The 18461-nt window shown below is 38.2% G+C and overlaps 1 protein-coding gene across 4 annotated transcripts in view; it reads left to right on the forward strand.

Annotated features, from left to right (window-relative positions):
• Positions 1-18461, forward strand: part of opn5 (opsin 5) — a 104812-nt gene that overhangs the window by 41511 nt on the left and 44840 nt on the right. For 3 of the 4 annotated variants that reach the window (XM_042389924.1, XM_042389923.1, XM_042389926.1), the window contains one exon: positions 13816-13962. In XM_042389924.1, coding sequence (XP_042245858.1) covers positions 13816-13962 — 147 coding nt within the window. Of the gene's footprint in view, positions 1-13815; positions 13963-18461 lie in introns of those variants that run through there. The other variant, XM_042389927.1, reaches the window with a different exon arrangement.

The raw sequence follows: 18461 nt of genomic DNA on the forward strand, positions 1-18461 counted from the left end.
TCAATAAATCCACATCGGCACACGCTTGCTTCAATACGTGATGTGTTATTTGCGTCGGGATGCGCTGCAAGTCCAAATAATAGCGTGAGTAGGAGTTCTGTGTTCAAACCCCAAACTGCGGCTGCAGCACTGATTGCTCAGTCTCATGTCTTTTACTGTGGGCCTGCTTTTTTAAAATTTTTCTGTTTGTTGATGGAAATCCAAAACCTTTCCACACATCGCTTCTTAAATGGTCAGGAGTGGTGACCTCTGTGGGTACATCGCTTTCTGCCGTTTCTGATATTGTGACGTCATAGATTAACGCTGGCACATTGAACGTGAGATTGTGATTCAGTCAGACTCGGAAAACTTTATTGTTCATCAGCTGTGACAAAAGCATTTTGTTTTCAGGTGCAGGTAGGCAAAGGAGAGGAGGGTGAAATTTACTAACGTTAGCCAACACATATCACCAATTGTATTACACCACAGTATTTTTAGGTGAGCAAAAGTAAAGGAACAAATAATCTTAAAGTACATAACATTTAACATTTGGTGGCATAACCCTTGCTTGCAATAACTGCCTCAAGCCTGCGACCCATCAACATCACCAAACTGTTGCATTCTTCATTTGTGATGCTACTCCAGGCTTTTACCGCAGCTTCTTTCAGTTCTTGTTTGTTTCGGGGGGTTTCTCTCTTCAGTCTCCTCTTCAGGAGGTGAAATGCATGCTCTATTGGGTTAAGGTCAGGTGATTGACTTGGCCAGTTTAAAACCTTCCACTTTTTTCCCCTGATGAAGTCCTTTGTTTGTTGGCTTTGGGTCATTGTCCTGCTGCATGATAAAATTCCTCCCGATTAGATTGGATGCATTTCTCCGTAAATTGGCAGACAAAATGTTTCTGTACACTCCGGAATTCATTCTGCTGCTACCATCATCAGTTACATCATCAATAAATATGAATGAGCCTGCTGATGAGTGGTTTGCATCTTATGGTATGGCCTCTATATTTCTGCTCTCGGAGTCTTCTTCGAACAGTGGATTGTGATACCTTCACCCCTGCACTGTGGAGGTCGTTGGTGATGTGACTTACTGATGTTTTGGGGTTTTTCTTCGCAGCTCTCACAATGTTTCTGTCATCAACTACTGTTGTTTTCCTTGGCCGACCTGTTCGACGTCTGTTGCTCAGTACACCAGTAGTTTCTTTATTTTTTAAGGACATTCCAAATTGTTGTGCTTGCTATGCCCAATGTTTGTCCAATGGCTCTGATTGATTTTCCTTCTTTTCTCATCTTCAAAATGGCTTGCTTTTCTCCCGCAAACAGCTCTCTGGTCTTCATGTTGGTTTATCCTCTTTAACAAGAAATGCAGTCTTTATGGGTTTAAACCCAGGCCAAAAAGTAGACTAGTCATGTAGAGCTATTTAATGTTTGAACAATCAACCTTAAAGGCAACACCTGGTCAACAAGAAACACCTGGCAGTCACATGTTCCAATAGTTTTGCTCACTTGAAAAATGGGTGGGTTCAAACAAAGGATGGTATGTCCTTAGCTGTTTAACACATCTAGATGTAAATACCACAAAATAAAAGCCGACATTCTGAACTCTTGTCTCATACTCATCTTTTGATCTTAAACCCAAATGTCTTCAGTGAACAACAAAAACAAAGGAATTTGCCTTGCTGTTCCAATACTTTTGGAGGGGACTGTATAAAAAAAAAAAAAAATACACATTCAAATAGTATTTTCAGCATTCGATTAGTATTAATTTTTTAACTATTTGATATATATTCAACTCCAGAAATTTGTTCCAACAGCCCTACACCAAATACACAACAACATTCACTATCTGACCATACTAATCAAACTGAATGAAAATACAGGGAATGATCCAATCATTTATAATTATTAACAACTAAATCTTTCATTTTAGGGTTTCAGCAGTGTTCATATTCACTTATATTACCGTCATTCACTCCAATGTGAAAAAGAAAAATAACGTAGGAAGATAACATGTAGCCTACTGTATAATGGCATTCACATGAATTTATTCCATTTCTCTCATTGTCTCCAGTCGTCTCTCTGTTCTTCACTGTTTATTTCCATGTCGTTATGATTATGCTGCTGTATTTTTCTGCTGCAGCAATTCAGTTCTCACCAGGCACATCCTCGACATTCCCCAACATATATAATATAGAATGTGTATATGGTTTACCCTTTGATGTAGAGAGCATTTTGTATTCCATGTCACATCTGTATATGGGGAAACCAGAGAAATTGTTCCCCTTAGATGTGTGATGGAGTGCTGGAGGCAGCATTTTGTGTTTGTGTGTGTGTGTGTTCTTTTTTTTTTTTTTTTTTGCTTTTGCTCCGAGTTGTTGCCCCTGTGCCAGGTTCAAGCTCTGATTTCCAACCACACAGCGTCTCACTCAGCATTAGATTGTCATGGTATCGACCGGTCCTCCAAAACGGACTAATTGAATCCTCCGTGGAAAAGCAGTTCCCTCTTTGAGCTGGGCATAAATAAAAAGGAAGAAAACCTTCCTTCCTATAGAAACTCCTCTATAAATCTTAGATGTGGTTACTCAATGCTGAAAGTCCAACCATTTGCTAAAAAGATACTTCAGCCCTCCTTAGCACCCTTCCATCCCACCTCTATGGTACTGTAGGTAGTGAGCTAATTAGCAGGTTATTGTATTATCATAGACAGACATATTTGATTGCCCTGTGAAGGGAGCTGCTGGCTATGGTAGAGCAAGCTGTCTGTTTTTGATGTCCTGTACTGCAGTGTCAGTACCTCACACTGAAACAATATTGTCCCCTTTCATGGCTTTCCCTCTGGGGTGACTCGTTATAAAAAGAGAGAGAGACGGGAGAGAGATATCTACAGGCAACAGTGGAGAGTCCATGCTCCCCTTGCTACAATAATAGCATATGCTTGACAGAAATCAGAGAAGACATGCTATTCACTGTGATGTATTACAAAGTACATTTTAAGCTTTTGCAGGTTTATTTTTTACAAAGATGTGGATTTATTGACCTGGAAGCAAGTAAAAGCAGATGAAAAATAAAATGAAAAATCTAAAAATGCAAGGGTTTAAAGCTGCACTAATCAGTATTTTTATATAACCAGTGGATCAAACCACTATGTGAAAAGTAAAAGGAGTGGCTTGTATTGGCAGACAAATAAGTAACACCCAACTCTTGAGTTCCCCTCAGCTATACAAAGCATTTTAGTCTCGCAGATCTCACTGTATCCTACCTGCCCAGCAGCTAACAGCAGACAAAGTTAGCAACTAGCTAGCCCTAACCCTAACATTAAACAAATGAAGAGCCAGATATTTTTCTCAGGAGTTGGTGGAGACCAAACCATTCATCAGATTCCCAGAAACAAAACTACAAATGAATGCTAATGTTGCCCCATATCTTCTGGATGTGTAAATTACCAACATACTGGCCATAATAACTTTATATGGTGATATTTTTTATTTTCAACTTGTTCTGCTGCCCAAAAAACAAAGAAAAAAATCCCCCAAACAATTAATCCAGCTTTAGGATGCTCATAATACATCCAGACTTTACTATCTATCTGTTTTACTGTCTTACTACCAACTATTTGGTGATTTTGTTTGACATGACTTATAAAATGTTGTAGCTTAAAACCAGCAAAACATAATGAAAACTGTGGTAACACTTTATATGAAGCCCTACTTTACATGTAGCTGTATATTTTACTTTTACGTTTGATCAACAAAAGTAACTTGTTAAAAAACCATGCACTGGTGTTAACACTTGAGAAGTCTCATCCTTGGTAAGGCCTTGTGTCCATACAATGTTTCTCTCTGGCAAAAAAGTGCTGTCAGGGAGCTAGAGATTGCTGGGATGAAGCACTTATGCAGTGACAGAATCAAAAAGTTGTGTCAAATTGGCGTATTCAACTTCTGTTATGACCCATTAAACAATGTTTTATGTGTTGTTCTTGCATAGTGTCACAGTGTAGGCCTGCATTCTAGAGAGTAAGGACTACAGATGGCTAGATGTGCTGGCCCTTGTCCAGAAGCTTAGCTCTTTGGCTCACTGGTTAGCGTAGCCGTCTGTGGTCTGGGAGACCGGGGTTCGAGAGGAGGTGTGGGAACCCTCCTTCACAACACATAGATTTAATTTTTAAAATTTTTCTCACTTTACTTAAAGCATCCAATCACCACTTAGAGTAACTTATAATCACATTATAATGCATTATAACAGTGATTATAATGCATTATAAAATGATTATTTATTACAAATATGAGAATTATTATACACTATGATCCTTGCAAAAAAATGTCAGTGAGTGACCAGCAATTATGAAGTATTATGATACTTGACCTTATAACTCATTATAAAATGCTTTATAATGTGTTATGATTATTGTTATAAAGCATTATGAATATTCATGAGTGCTTATAACTATAAAAGTGTTATTAGCAGATTGTAATGCATTATAAGTATGTTTATAATGCATTATAGACATGGGCTTCATAGAAAGTGTTACCTAACTTGCCACTGTCTCACTGCATGTGTTATCATCATTAGCTTTTATGCGTTGTTCCATTGACCATACCACAGGGGAAATAAGTTAGCTGAATGGCAGACATCATTCACTGATATACTATTGTATAGAGGAAGCCTCATGTATTGACTAGAAATAGTTTCGTTCAAACTGAACATTTTATTCTCCAGTATGCTGCAGTCTTACAGAAAGGGGAGAAAGCAACAGACTTCGCTCTCGACATCTTGAACACATATTTTGTCACTAAAGTTAGTGACACGGCATAGGGAAGATTATTTCCTTGAAACTTCGGAATAAAAAAATCTCTGTCTGTAGCTTAAAAAAAGGTATTTTCAGTATATTCTCCACAGTAATACTGTATGATTACTATCACCAGGTTTCCTATAACCTGTCACATTCACTGTATTAAATACTGTAACTAAATACTGTAAAAAGCAATTTTTCTTACATTTTTATTATGTACTGTTTAAACTAAACATGAATTGCCTTATTGAATTACTTTAATCAAACACTTTACAACACTAAACAACACTAGACTAAACAGGATAAAAGAGGTGCATTTACCTTGATACATTTCAGGGTCACATAATAACCTTCTGTACTGAGTTTAAGAATTGCTGCTTTGACACCTCAGCAGCATGAGCATAAAACAATTTTCACAAATCATACCCTAAAGGTCTGTGCTTTTATTAATGTGATAAAACAGACAAGATTGCGAAGCTTTATCAATGCAATGAGAATTCTGTGGACATATGGAGATTTGTGTTAACTGCAGAAAATAGAGGTTATTATGGAATCTGTGAAGTAGGTTTTGAATGCATTTTGAACAAATATATCACAATTTTAAATCAGGAAATACGTGTATATATAGTATTTTAAGTGGTTTTTACCTATAACATTAATCGTCTTAAGTACCTGCCGCATGAATATGTTAATAGCACAAACACAGCATGTGGTGCTCTATGCTCTGCTTGGCAAACAAAGGAGAAAAGGCATTTAAACCAAAAGCCACTGCTGCAAAGGCGGAAGAGGACACAGATTAAGTGTGCAGTGTGCCAGATTAGTGATAAAGTCGCCTAACACAGATGGCAGAAAAAGTTGGGAACACTTAAGAGTTTCTAATGTGAAAATGATTTAATCAGTGCTTTACGCATGAAGAAAAAACACTCTAAAAAGCACTTAAAGAAAATCTTTATTCAAACAGAGAATGTCAGTCATTTGATTTAGGGAAGACAAAACAGAATGGATTGACCTAATTAGTGAGCTCGGAGGGCCCCAGTGACTTGCTGAAATCACTGGTGAATGGTTGTCTATGTGTGGTTTTACTGTGAGTTAACAAGAGAGCAGTGAATTGAACCAACATCAGTTGCACACAATTGAATGAACTGAAAGGATGATGTGTGTTGGTCTTGTGATCTCTTAGCTTAGTCGTGGATGCACAGGATTTCACGGCTCATACTTCACACTTGATCAATAAGACTTTAATTCTATCAAGAAGGACGTGGTTAAGTAATTCCTCTCCTTCCTTCAGTGACACTCATAAAAGGGCTGAGTATAAAGCATAATTGTGATTCATTTGGTTGATCCTATGACCATGATAATTAATCAAAATTAAAGCTGCTCATAGTGATGAGCCCATAGAGGATTGTTACTTGATTCTTTAACACTTTATCTAGCAGTTACAGAGCAACATTATCAGTCATTTGAAGTCATGTTTCTATCCACCTGATGAACGTAACTCCAATATTCACTCACTTTTAGCTCTGTTTTTGGTCTCCACCTACTCCTGAGGGAAATATCTGGCTCTTTAGCTTCTAAATGCTTCACTTTGTTCACCAGCTAGTCTACAGCTAAATGTGTCTGTTAGCCATTTGGTGCTGAGCAGGTAATGTATAAAGCTTTTTAATGAAAACAACTGTCTGTTGTTGAGAGCAATGAGACTAAACCAAAACAGCGAGCTGTAAGATGCTCTGTAGAGCTGAGGGAGGCTGCTAAGTCAGGTGAAAATATAAGTACACTTTAAATGTAAGTAGTGATTATATTTTTATCTTCCTTGCACCTTGGAGATCAATTGGTTTTGTTTTTTATGGGAAAAAACATAGTTTCTAACAGGGATATGGTAATCATTAACATCAATTAATGATTTTCACTCACACACACTGTACCAGTACGATAACACCCTACGTTACCGTGGAATTGTTTTGAGTCATCAAATCCCAGAATCCCTCCTCTCCTCGTTCTTCAAAGGACATCTACATGAAAGGTACTGTTATAAGAGTAGCGTAGCTCCATTAAGGAATAGGGCAGTGTGTAATGTGTGTGTGTAGAAAGTGTGTGGTTGAGTGAGTGGCAGAAAAGTGATGGGGAATGGGAGCGGAGCAGAGGAAAAGGTTAGTAGTAAGTTGTCAATCTGGCAGTAAATGTACAGTACAGACTACAGTGTGCCAGTTAATAAATGCTGCAGCTTCTCACAACCAAGAAAAGCCTTTTCTGTTGTTTCCCCAACTGCTGGAAGAGTGAAGGGGGTTAGCCCTGAAGTTAGCAACAATGGGTTAGCATAACCTGACCAGGCTCACTTAAGGTGGACTGACCTTAAAGGTGGACCAGCTATTCTCATTTTAGTGTCTTAAACAGAGAATGGAGAAATTTCTGGCTGCTGAGTCTCTTCCGAGATTTGGCTTGGAGTATTTTAGCACGTCACCCACTTTGCACACCATTCTCTTGAAGGCAATGCAGCTTAATACTTTTGGGAATAAAGCAAGCATTTAAAACGATCAATGGTGTGGTCCTCTGAGAAATCTGAGAAGCAATTTTAGCTGGACAAAAACACGGTCAATATTCCGCCAAATCACTCCCTTGTGTCAGTCTTATTATTGATGTTTCCTTTGTGATGCTACAATAGTGCTTACTGTGTAAGAATAATCTTCACCTTTAGTTTGTTCCACAAATAGAGGCCTTGAAGTGCAACCTTTCATTATAGCTGAGACAGTAATATGAGTGACACACCGTACTTCTGTCATAATGCAGTGGAGCTCATAACATAAGTAAGAAAGATACATATGTAACATACTCTATGTAGCTTATAATATATGGATATCTTCCGTACAGTATATCCTATTCTATCCTGTATATCAGTGGGAACACATGCCTATATGTCGTGTTTATTTATAACTCTGTTTATGGTTATATCTTTGGGCAGAGGTCATTTTACCATTGATAAGTGATGAACAGTTACAGCTTATTTTTATACTCAGTTGGCTAAAAGTGACTCATACAGGAATATACAATATGTTCTGTGTTGCAGTTTGAGATTAGAGACGTACTTTTATATATTTATATATATAAAAGGCATCACCACACCATTATTGTTCATCTGCCACCTATTTGTGTACGTGAAAAATAAATCTGTAATGATTGAATAGGCTAAAGTTGTGGAATTAAAACAGTATTGGAATTCAAAGCTTCAAATTTCATTTCTGGTAGGTTTATTAGACATAATTTCAGCACCCTGCACTGTTCAAATAGCACAGTGCAACCATGGGTTTCATAATGCCTCTCGTCCTGTGGGGACAGGATAGAAGTAACATATTGATTGGGATTTACACCAGCCTTGTGTTTGCTTTTTGTTACCCACAGTAGATTTGTGAAGATCCCTGTTAAAGTTTTGACTTCTGACCAAATATATTTTCTGGAGGGCCGGATTTGGCTCACGGGCCACTATTTGCCTACCACTGCTGTTTATACTTCACAGCAGGAAGGAAAGGGTTTCTCCATCTGCATCCTCTAATTTGAAGGATGTGATTGGACAATCAAACACATCTTATGTTCTGTTTACATCTTGCACAAGAAGCATCAATCAGTATAAGAATGCTAATGCGTCAGCCCGGTATTTGTAGGAACTGTGTTTGCACTCAGCACATGATTCAAGTGCTGATGCAGGAAGAATTGTATCCTTTGTGGAGTGAAGTGAAAACAAAGGATGTAGAGTTCAGGGTGGTGGAAAAGTGTGACTTTCACGCCAGAGACCGGCGATAGCATCTTATCTCAGTCCAATAATTAATGTTGTCTTTTTTTAAACCATGTCTCCAACCTTTCCATGACCTTAAGCAGCATTTGTTTATTATACTGTAGTAGCATGTGTAGTTATTCAAGGAAAAAATATTATACTATTAAAATACCAAACCAGTGGTTCCCAAAGCTGGTGCTGCAGCACACTGGGGTGCTTAGAGGACAGGCCAGGGGTTCTGCAAAATTAATCATATCATTGTTCATCTATTGTGTGTTTTTGATAACATTTCCCCACATTTGCACCTCTGCACTTGATGGTCTGGAGGTAGAGAGAGAAAAAAACAAAAAACCTGCCTCTATGCAATCTATGCACTCTATGCATTGCCTTGGTGCACTGCCTGTTGGCATCTACGTCCTATTGGACTCAATCTTAAGCTTTATGGCACTTACTCGTGTTTTTGTCTCCTGACTAGATCCCTGCTTGTGTTGTATCAGTCTCAGATGTATGTCGCTTTGGATAAAGGCGTTTGCTAAATAAAAAATGTAAATGTAAATTTACATGAACTACTTTTATGTTACATTTTCGAACATATCAAAACACAATAATTAAGTAATAAATATCAAAATCACCATATTAAAAACTCTTTAATATGCAGGTAGTCACAGCTGACATGGCAACTCACTGTTGCTGGTTGTCATAGTAACACAACAAGCTTTCCAGCTACGCAGATGTGCAGGAGCTCAGCAGTCAGAGAAAAAGTAAGCATCAGAGCAGTGATGGAAAGATTTGAGACAAAAAACAGCTCAAGGAAATGCTGAAACATCTCAGCTCTCAACACAGAGACGACTGAATCTGAGCCGACCAACAAGACTACTTGGCTAAAGGTTGATGGACAGGTTTTGGCTGCTTGTGGAAGATGGATATCCATCATTGTCCGTGCGCATTCACTGTGGTATTACACATTTCCAAATACAGATATATGTAATGTGGCTCTGAAATACATGGTATACATGTTCTCCCTCCACGTCAACAGCAGCTCACATGTCCCATTAAAATACCAGCAGCCTTTGTTTGTTTGCTTTTCCTTTTAGATCTTAAATAGAAGCTCATTCTAATTGAAGATAATGAAAAAAAATACATTTAAAATATTAACGTATTTCATTGTATTCATGTTTATTTTAAGTAAAATTATTTATCTCTAAATCTGCACAGCACCTGTTGACTTTTATTCTGAGTGATTGAGAATGAGCCTGTTGATACAGTATTATATAACCTAATTTAGCCTGCTTTTTTTTTAGCAAGCTCAGCAAGATTATATGGAACCCCTAGAGACAGACACACAAACCACGAGGAAAGCAACATTAATAGTTCACGACCCTTCACATCCTTTATTTAATGAATTTGAAAAACTCTAAGAGATCTTTTATCCCATCCTCTGTCATCTTACTAAACCAATGACGTATTAGATATTAGTGACTGTATGATGTCTATTTAAGATATTAATTTATTGTTATTATTTTAGCACTTTCATCCCAACCGTTTATTATTACAAGCCTGCTTATTTATTGTCCTTATGTCATGTATTTTAACCCATGGCAGAGGAAGTTTTTAAGTGTTTGTACAGTATTTCTGTGAAGTTTTTAAGAGTATGTCTGTGAAGCCAAAGACGAATTTCCATGTGAGTAGGCAACAAAGATGTTGATTCTAGGGTGTAAAAGTGGGTATGTGCACAGTATGCAGTATGTAAGTATGCTCCTGCAGGGGGTAGACCTGCATGTGCCTGCATCAATATACACAAGCTTAGAAGATAATTATATGTTTCACAAAAGTTTGTCATAGTGCACCTCATTATAAGAGGGTTTTTGCATCTATGCTATTTTTATATTCCTTCAAAAGTAAGACATGTTCTTCTAAACAAAATATGTCAGATTAAAGAATTCAGTGTTCCTTTCTTTCTTCTCTTGACAATTCCCCTATAACAAACACAATATATGATCTTGTCAGTCAGTCATCTTGGTTTTTGTCTGGGCAAATTACGCTAACAAGCCTCCAAAATGCTTTGCTCTTACTGCGACCTCTGTGGTCTCCTTGGTTAATTTAGCTCTCTGCTTTTCATTTGTTGAACCTGCTGGTGCTCTCCTGCTGTTGCTATCATCTGTACACTTCTTTTGGTGGAATAGAATGTTTTGAAGTGGCCTAATGCTGCACCTCCTGCTTCCCTCTCCATTTTTCTTTTTATAGCGTTGCTTGGTGGAGGTTTTCCACAGTCTATTTTCTCTCTTTGCCAAACATATTGTACTCATAAAGCAGAGATAGCCTTTTCACATGCAAGAGGATGCTTCAGGGTGAGCCCCCGGGTGAGAAGCAAGGATACTTCTGATAGTGCATATCTGCTTGCCTGTATTATGTTTCCTACTCTGCAGTACACTCTTAGAGTACCTCCTTTTTCCCTTCATGAATGTGCATAAAATATACTGCACATTACAATGAAGAAATTACCTCTAACTAGTGTTGCATTTAATTTACATTTAGTGGTAATTACTCAGTTTACTTACCTGTGCAATCTTTCTTTTCACTTTTAAGGTTAATCATTATTTAAATCAAGAGGTTAACTGCTATAAAACAAGCTCACTTTCAATAAGATCAGGTGATGAAGGGCAAAAGCTAAAGTCAGTGTGCAAAATACCATTGAGGGCTCCCATGCTTTACACCATACTTCTAAAACAGAGTAAGCCTACATCAGCCACACATTAATTCCACACAGTTATTAAAATTATTAAAAACTTTTTTAACTCCATCAGAGTCCTACATGTGTCCAGTTTTGCAAACCTTTAAACCCTCTGCACATGCAAAGCTCAGCACTGGAGCCGACCTGTTACCCTAAACTATGTTTTAATCAATTCCAGACCTGACGGGAACTGTGACTGAGACTTGCCACCTTATCAAACCTATAATCAAATCTCCTCTGAGCTGCGGTGGCGCACAGTGGCCTGAGGAATTTAATAAATTATAAAAAATATTTTAAAAAAAAAAGATCAATAAATTAAGTAAGGTGTTGAAATAGACTATCTCAAGGACAAGAATAACTGATGTTTTAGTGAGCACTTATTATACCTTATGTAATGTACTTTTTTGCATCTATTTTAAGCATCAATAGTCAAGATGTTTCTATTTACAATAGATGACATGACCACTTGTGTGTGAAAGGTGTTGCTCGTAGTGACAAACCCACGAAGAATTATCACCCAGCTCTGCATGTCCCCTCATATCACTGAGCTTTATAGTTTTGTGACTCACAGCCATGTTGGTTCCCTCTCACCACTTTCACAACATCGTTTTCAGCAGAAACATACTTTTTGGCAGGAGTTGTTGTAAACTGAAACAGAACTAAAAGGAGTTATTATTGGACTCACTTTCATCAGGTGACCAAAACACAACTCCAAACAAATGCTAATGTTGCTTGGTGATAGCATGTCAGTGTTAATATGCTGTGTTCTATGAGAGAGAGTGGCTGCACCAGAAATGGGCTCCTGAATACATCTCAAAGTTGGACCTGAAAAGTGGGACATTTTGCAAAATAACTTCAGCATTAATCAGCAAGAACAGAAGAGGAAATATCATCTTTGGATATATTTTGTAAATCAAAACAGCTAGCTTAGCTGTCAACTGCTAACTGCTACCTGCCACTGTTACCAACATTCTAAAGGAGAAACTGCACTGAGGAAGCTAACAGAAGAGTTATTTTGTGAAGACAAGAAGAGAAATTAAGGGGTCCTTGTTGGTGGTATTCTCTCTCTCTCTCTCCATGCACTGGTGTGATGGTGGCACGACCTCTCCTAGTTCCGACTATTCAGTGTATTTGTCCATGTCTTTGTCTGTGTCGTTGTGTGGAGTGCAAGGGAAATATACCTATGATCGTCAGTTTCTTTTGGACATTTATAACAAGGACTTTTACTATGAGAAATACTAGTTGAGAGCTAAATAATCTGAGCACACTTGGTCTGCTACGCCCAGTGGTCCCAGTTGAGACCATGGCCTTGCCTGGAGCTGCACCGGAGAGGAAACATTGAAAAGACGTGGAAGCTGGGCAAGCACAGAGTAGTGCAAGCTAGGCTAACTGTTAACCCATACAAACCAGCAGTTCCAACAATCATGCCACCTAATGTTCTCTTGACAGCAAATTGGATTATATAACTCCCCCATCAGTGCTGGTCACTCATTGACATGCAGGAGCTGTCTACATCAAACTGAGACATATACTTTTCTCTCTAAATGCACTTTAATGCACTGTGCTGCTAACTGCTCATTCCCATAAACCATAACCATGTGACAGTGAACCAGCATATACAATACCAGGATCCTGGTTTTCATTTCATTATTTATACATGTGTTTTTCTTACTGTGAAATGTCAAAAACTGTCCTCTGTTAAAAAAGGCCTATGGTGTGTTTCCTTTTTCTGTTTTTTTGAACCTGCACAACTTAGACAAACCCAAACATAAGAACGTATTCTCACAATCGTCCTCTTATCAATAAAGAAAGCAGCTAAATATGCAGCCAGTTTCCCTTCTCTGCCAGAGTGATGCAAGGCAATCTCTTGCGGACACCTGTGACATCTGTTTCTGATTGCTGGCTCAGGGGACATCATGATATAGAGCTACTTACTTACTTAATCCTCTTCATCCCTGGTGGGCAGAAGGCTTCAACGATCTGCCTCCATCTAGACACGTCTTGTGATGCATGCTGTGCTTCGCCCCATGTTAGGTTCATCTTCTTTAACTCAGCTGTCACAGTTTGCCGCCTAGTTGTTTTGGGCCGACCTTGATGATATAGAGCAGTGGTTTTCAGAGTGGGGACTGGGGACCTCCAGAGGGCCTTGAGGGGGTTCCATGGCAAAAAGCGGAATAATTTATTTTCACTATAATTCCATCCATGAGTAACAAAATGACAGGATGTATGGGTTTCATATACTTTCTGTAATAAAACATCTAAAAACAAAAATCTTATCAAATGGGGGTCCGTGGTCTCATTTGTGTCAGTTTAGGGGTCCTTGATGTGAAAAAATTTGAGAACCTCTGATATAGAACATGCATGTTTGAAATGGGTTTGTAGACATGGGTTTATGAATTACTCTACGCCTGCATGTGTTCGCATTTCATACTCTGCATGCTGGTACATGTGTGCAGCTTTGTGTCCTGTTTACCTGATGCCTGTATGTGTGTGTGGACTGTTTTCAATCTGAGGAAGCAGCTTCATTGTTTCACCCTTTTCCTCCACTTCACAGAACATTCCCCACTGATGGCAGTGATGGAGAACGAGACGTGGCCACATCCCTCATACGTCCCCCATTATCTCCTCCGTGGTGACCCTTTCGCCTCAAGACTCTCCAAAGAGGCTGATATCGTTGCAGCCTTTTACATCTGTATCATAGGTCAGTTTCCTATTGCGAAGAATGCTTTTTTTTTTCCATCTCTCACAAATGTTTATTTCATCTTTTCACTGAAAGTCAAGTGTTCAGTGAGATGTAATGCTAATGTCCTCTGGTATGGTAAAGATAAAGACAATAACAGTCTGTAGCATGCAATAAATGTAACATTTGATTAGGCCATTGAGACGCAGTTCAGTTTTTCATTTGCCATGTTAGTTGGTAGAACGTTGCAGATGTAGGAGTGCAGGACTCATAGGGAGCTTCCTTTGAAGTGTGAGTTTATTTTGGCTGAGGGTAAGGGAATTGTTCTTAGGCACAATAGGAAATTACACAACACCTTGAAACACTAACGCATATGATGTATGTGATGAATAATAACAAGTCCTGTAAAACATAATGTTCAAATGGAAGCAATAAAGCAGATAAGTAGAGAGCAGAAGGGTAAAATACAGTATGTTGGTCACAGATGGAACTTGTGAAAGATAGGAACATTATTAGAATAAAGAGCTAATTTAGGGTTAGGTTATTTTCTTTCATTCTTTCATTACTTTTCTATTAGGTATCATGGAGGGAAAAAACAAACAAACAAACAAAACCTGCATTATCTCATTTGTGTGCACAGACTAATGGAATGCAATGTTAAGCAATCTTAAACATATGTTTAGGGGTTGTTTAACAAGCAGACATGCAAATTCCAAAGAAGACCCACCTACCTCTGTCCAAAGTCAATACAAAACTGAATTGAATTCAAGCAGCTCATTTAGATTAGATTGCCTATAGCCTGACAATATTCACAGGTAATTTCTCCATGCATTAACTTTAGGCTAAACAACATTAGACTGCATATGTGCAAGCTAACCGATAGCTAAAGCTGACCAGTATTGCTGAAATAACTTTCAATGCAGTGTCACAACTATTAAAAGACAAACGGACAAATAAAGGGACAAGGATACATTTATTGAAAGCAATAACCAACTTTAACAACACCAAAACATAGCCGCTAGCTTGCCGCTAACATTCTGGGTGCCCCTACTTAACTGAACACAGTAGACATGTTAATTTGTAACTTCAATTATAATTGCTACTGTAACTGGAAATTAAGTGTTAATCTTATTGCAAACACTGAAAGTTGTAAAGCTATGTACAGTTAAGTCAGCCTTTTTCATGGCAGACATTTTGACTTGTCATAGCAGTAAAACCACAGGCTAATACTGCTAACAATGGCTCAATTCCATGTAAGTGTATCAGTAAACCATATCAGTGAGCCAGTATGCACAATGGCAGGGTTCTGAAACAGGTTAGCTTAATTGGGTGCAGCCCTAATTCATGTTATTGTTATTATTGTATGTTATTTTCTTGCTGTGTCATGTCAAAATGTCTGCCCTGAGAAAAAGACAACTGCCATTGTGCTGTTGTTGACCCTTCAACATGTTAAAATATTAACAGCTGTTGTTAAATGCAATTTTCCGTTACTTTGTGCAAACAATTTATACATTAAAGAACATAAATTGAGTAATATGGTGTAATTTGGAGCATGATTAGGTAATTTTAAAGTGATAGAATTTACCTTTCAACTGGTTACAATCCACCAGTAACCAAAGCAAGAAAAAACTTCTCCATATCTGCTAAATTTCTGGAAGGCAGAAATAAGCTGATAAAAGCTGAGCAGCTGTTATCAGCTGAGCAGCTGTTATCTCAACCAGACCAGAGAGAAGAGTCTCAAGCATATTTCTTTCTTTTGACCCTTTCTCTCTTTTGTTCTATAAATGGACAGAATAAATCTCGGCCCACCTAAAACTGTCTAACACTTACTTTACTGTGTTTAAGAAAATGTATAGTAGTGTGAAATTCACAACTCCATTGAGTTGCAGACTAATATATCAATATTAATTGTATCATATTTGCATCTTGTCATATTTGCATCTTGTCTTTTGGCCTTGAGATTAGTATGATCCCAAAGAACATTTTCTTAATGTCCGGATGACCGACTGTAATTACTAATGTTCAACAGCAAATCAAATTAACTGACCTTTGCTGGTAATAAAATCCCTCTGGATACAGCCTCAGGCAGCCAACAGTACAAAGGGAGTCATTGTTGAGATACAGCTTGGTTACAGTACAAGTTAAGAATTGGCAAACCTACAGTATGTTAAGTCGCTGCATTCCCTTTTTAACGCCAACAAATTATAACTACGTTCAAATGAGGATTTGGTATAACAGGGGAAGGGGAAGTACACATTCTATTTGCTAAGGAAATTTAGGAAAATTATGGGAAATGGGGTTAATTTTGAGCAACAGAATAGTAGGAAAACATAAACCTTAAGGTCACAAAAGTTGACAGTTGAAATACAATACAATTGAAATTTGTATCGGACCTGCTGCCCTTTGACCTCCTGCAGTATGTATCATGTGTGGAGGAGATTACAAGGGGAACTTCACCACATCAGCACATGTTTACAGGTGTTGGAGCATTACTGCATATGTGAAAAAAGTTGTATAAAGCCTTTAGTGGCTCTAGGAGGATCTGCGTGAAGTCTGAGAGATTGCCTCAAGGGATGTGACTTGAAATTGAAAATGATTTTGAGGCTAGCGGCTCAAGGCTACATCAGCTGCTACTAGGATAATGTGTGGGAAAAATTTGTGTTCCACGGGTCATTATCTGGTCATCCCCTGGTCATTCTCTATCCTGGGAGCAGTTGGTCATGACCTGTCTATTTCAGAGCGGTTCATCTCTCTGTCCACTGAGATTGGCTGGGATATGCAGCTGTCTTTATAAGGCCGGCTGTATATGATATGCTGTGTTTTTGTGCAAACGGTCAGACTGGTCTCCTCTTTGAATGGATAGCAAGTAACTTGTGTACAGACTACGTGATTTCAGTTAACTTCAATTAGTATAGTGTCTTGTTTATAGTTCAGTAACCAATAGAGGCATAGATGTGTGAAGAATAACCTTATTTGGAGGTAGAAAGGGCAAAGATTTGGTGAGGGGTTTAAATACTATTGTCTGGAAGTAGACGGCAGAATTGAGTGGCATTGCACAGTGTTTCACTTGTACTGAAATTCTGTTTTCCTCAATCAAGCCTCAATAAATGTTTCCAAGTAAGACATCCCCGGTCTCCTGACAAGTTCTTCACTTTGGGTTAACCAGCTCCAACAATATCCTTGACAAATAACACACCTGAATCTTTGACTGAACTGTCGGTGGTTGTGTTGCCGAGTTGTATTGTGAATAACATTGGCACCAGGTTTTAACAAGGATGACAAATGTGTTGTGTCAGACAGTGTTATGGGAGTGAAATGCTAAATATTGGATATTTACATAATTTTTGCATCATTGTGATTCCTCTTCAAGATCTACTTAGTACGTTTTCCAGAGCTTTCAACTGCATTTCACAGTCTTCCGAAACAGATTTAGTTTGCTCATTGTTTTTTTTCATCTTTTTTATGGTACTGAATAGGTGTAACAGATTTTAAAAGTATTATTTCATTTGCTCTAAATATGCATCCCTTCCAGCCCATCAACACATAAACACATATATGTAAATCACACACACATTGACTCTCACATGAAGTACATTCAAGGAACAGTATAATCCCAAAGAGGCCTAATTAAATCAAAGGCCTGCCAAGAACATTATAATCTGTGTATTGGTCTATGTAAATTCAGATCCCATACAAACACGCATTCGCAGGATTTCTTTTTATCAGTCAGTGGGCTGAATGGAGGTCTGCTGACATGTTCATATTAGCAGTGGAATGTAAATGCACTAAATGTAGGCTATCATGGGCTCATGAGCTTTCCGCTTTCACTTTCAGTTATCATCTGGCTTCTTCTCTTCCCTTGTACCTCTGGTATTAAAAGGCTGTCATCACCTTGATTTTCTCTGTGGCTATTAAGCCAATGCCATAATTGCAATCAGTGTGAAAAACAGTGCTAGGCTACTGTATTAAATGTACAGATTGTAAACATAAAGCATGGTAAGAAGTGAAATAGCTGCAGTATACAGCTTTAGAAGCCTAACATGTCATAAGTGTCCTAGCAACCCTTGTTGGAGGTCAGGCTGGGAACAAATAAAGGCAGCAGGGCTAGAAGAATAGAATGTACAGTATATACAGTAGATCAGCAAAGTCACATTATAATTGACAATGAAAAGAAAGGTGATAAAATCACAGACTGTTTTTCTAGATAATGATTCATGCAATTCAGGGCTAATTCTATGGCTAATTATGACTAATTCAATGAACTTCAAAACTATAGTTTCCTTTAAGCTGCTCTTGGTATTGCTTGTAATGATTAATTTTTACCAGCTGGTCTTTTAGCTCATTGTTTCAGTTTCATGGCCCCAACTTTACTTTTTTGGTTTACCCCCACTGTGTGCATCAGTGTCATTTCCAGCAGCAGGCAGCTGTTTTCAACAGAAAAGCTTAGATAAGCCCACTTTACACGACACATGTGCTCTCTGCACTATGCACAGCACCAAACAGCTGGCAGACAAAGTTAA

The sequence above is a fragment of the Thunnus maccoyii genome, chromosome 17, assembly GCF_910596095.1.
Source record: "Thunnus maccoyii chromosome 17, fThuMac1.1, whole genome shotgun sequence".
Lineage (NCBI taxonomy): Eukaryota > Metazoa > Chordata > Actinopteri > Scombriformes > Scombridae > Thunnus > Thunnus maccoyii.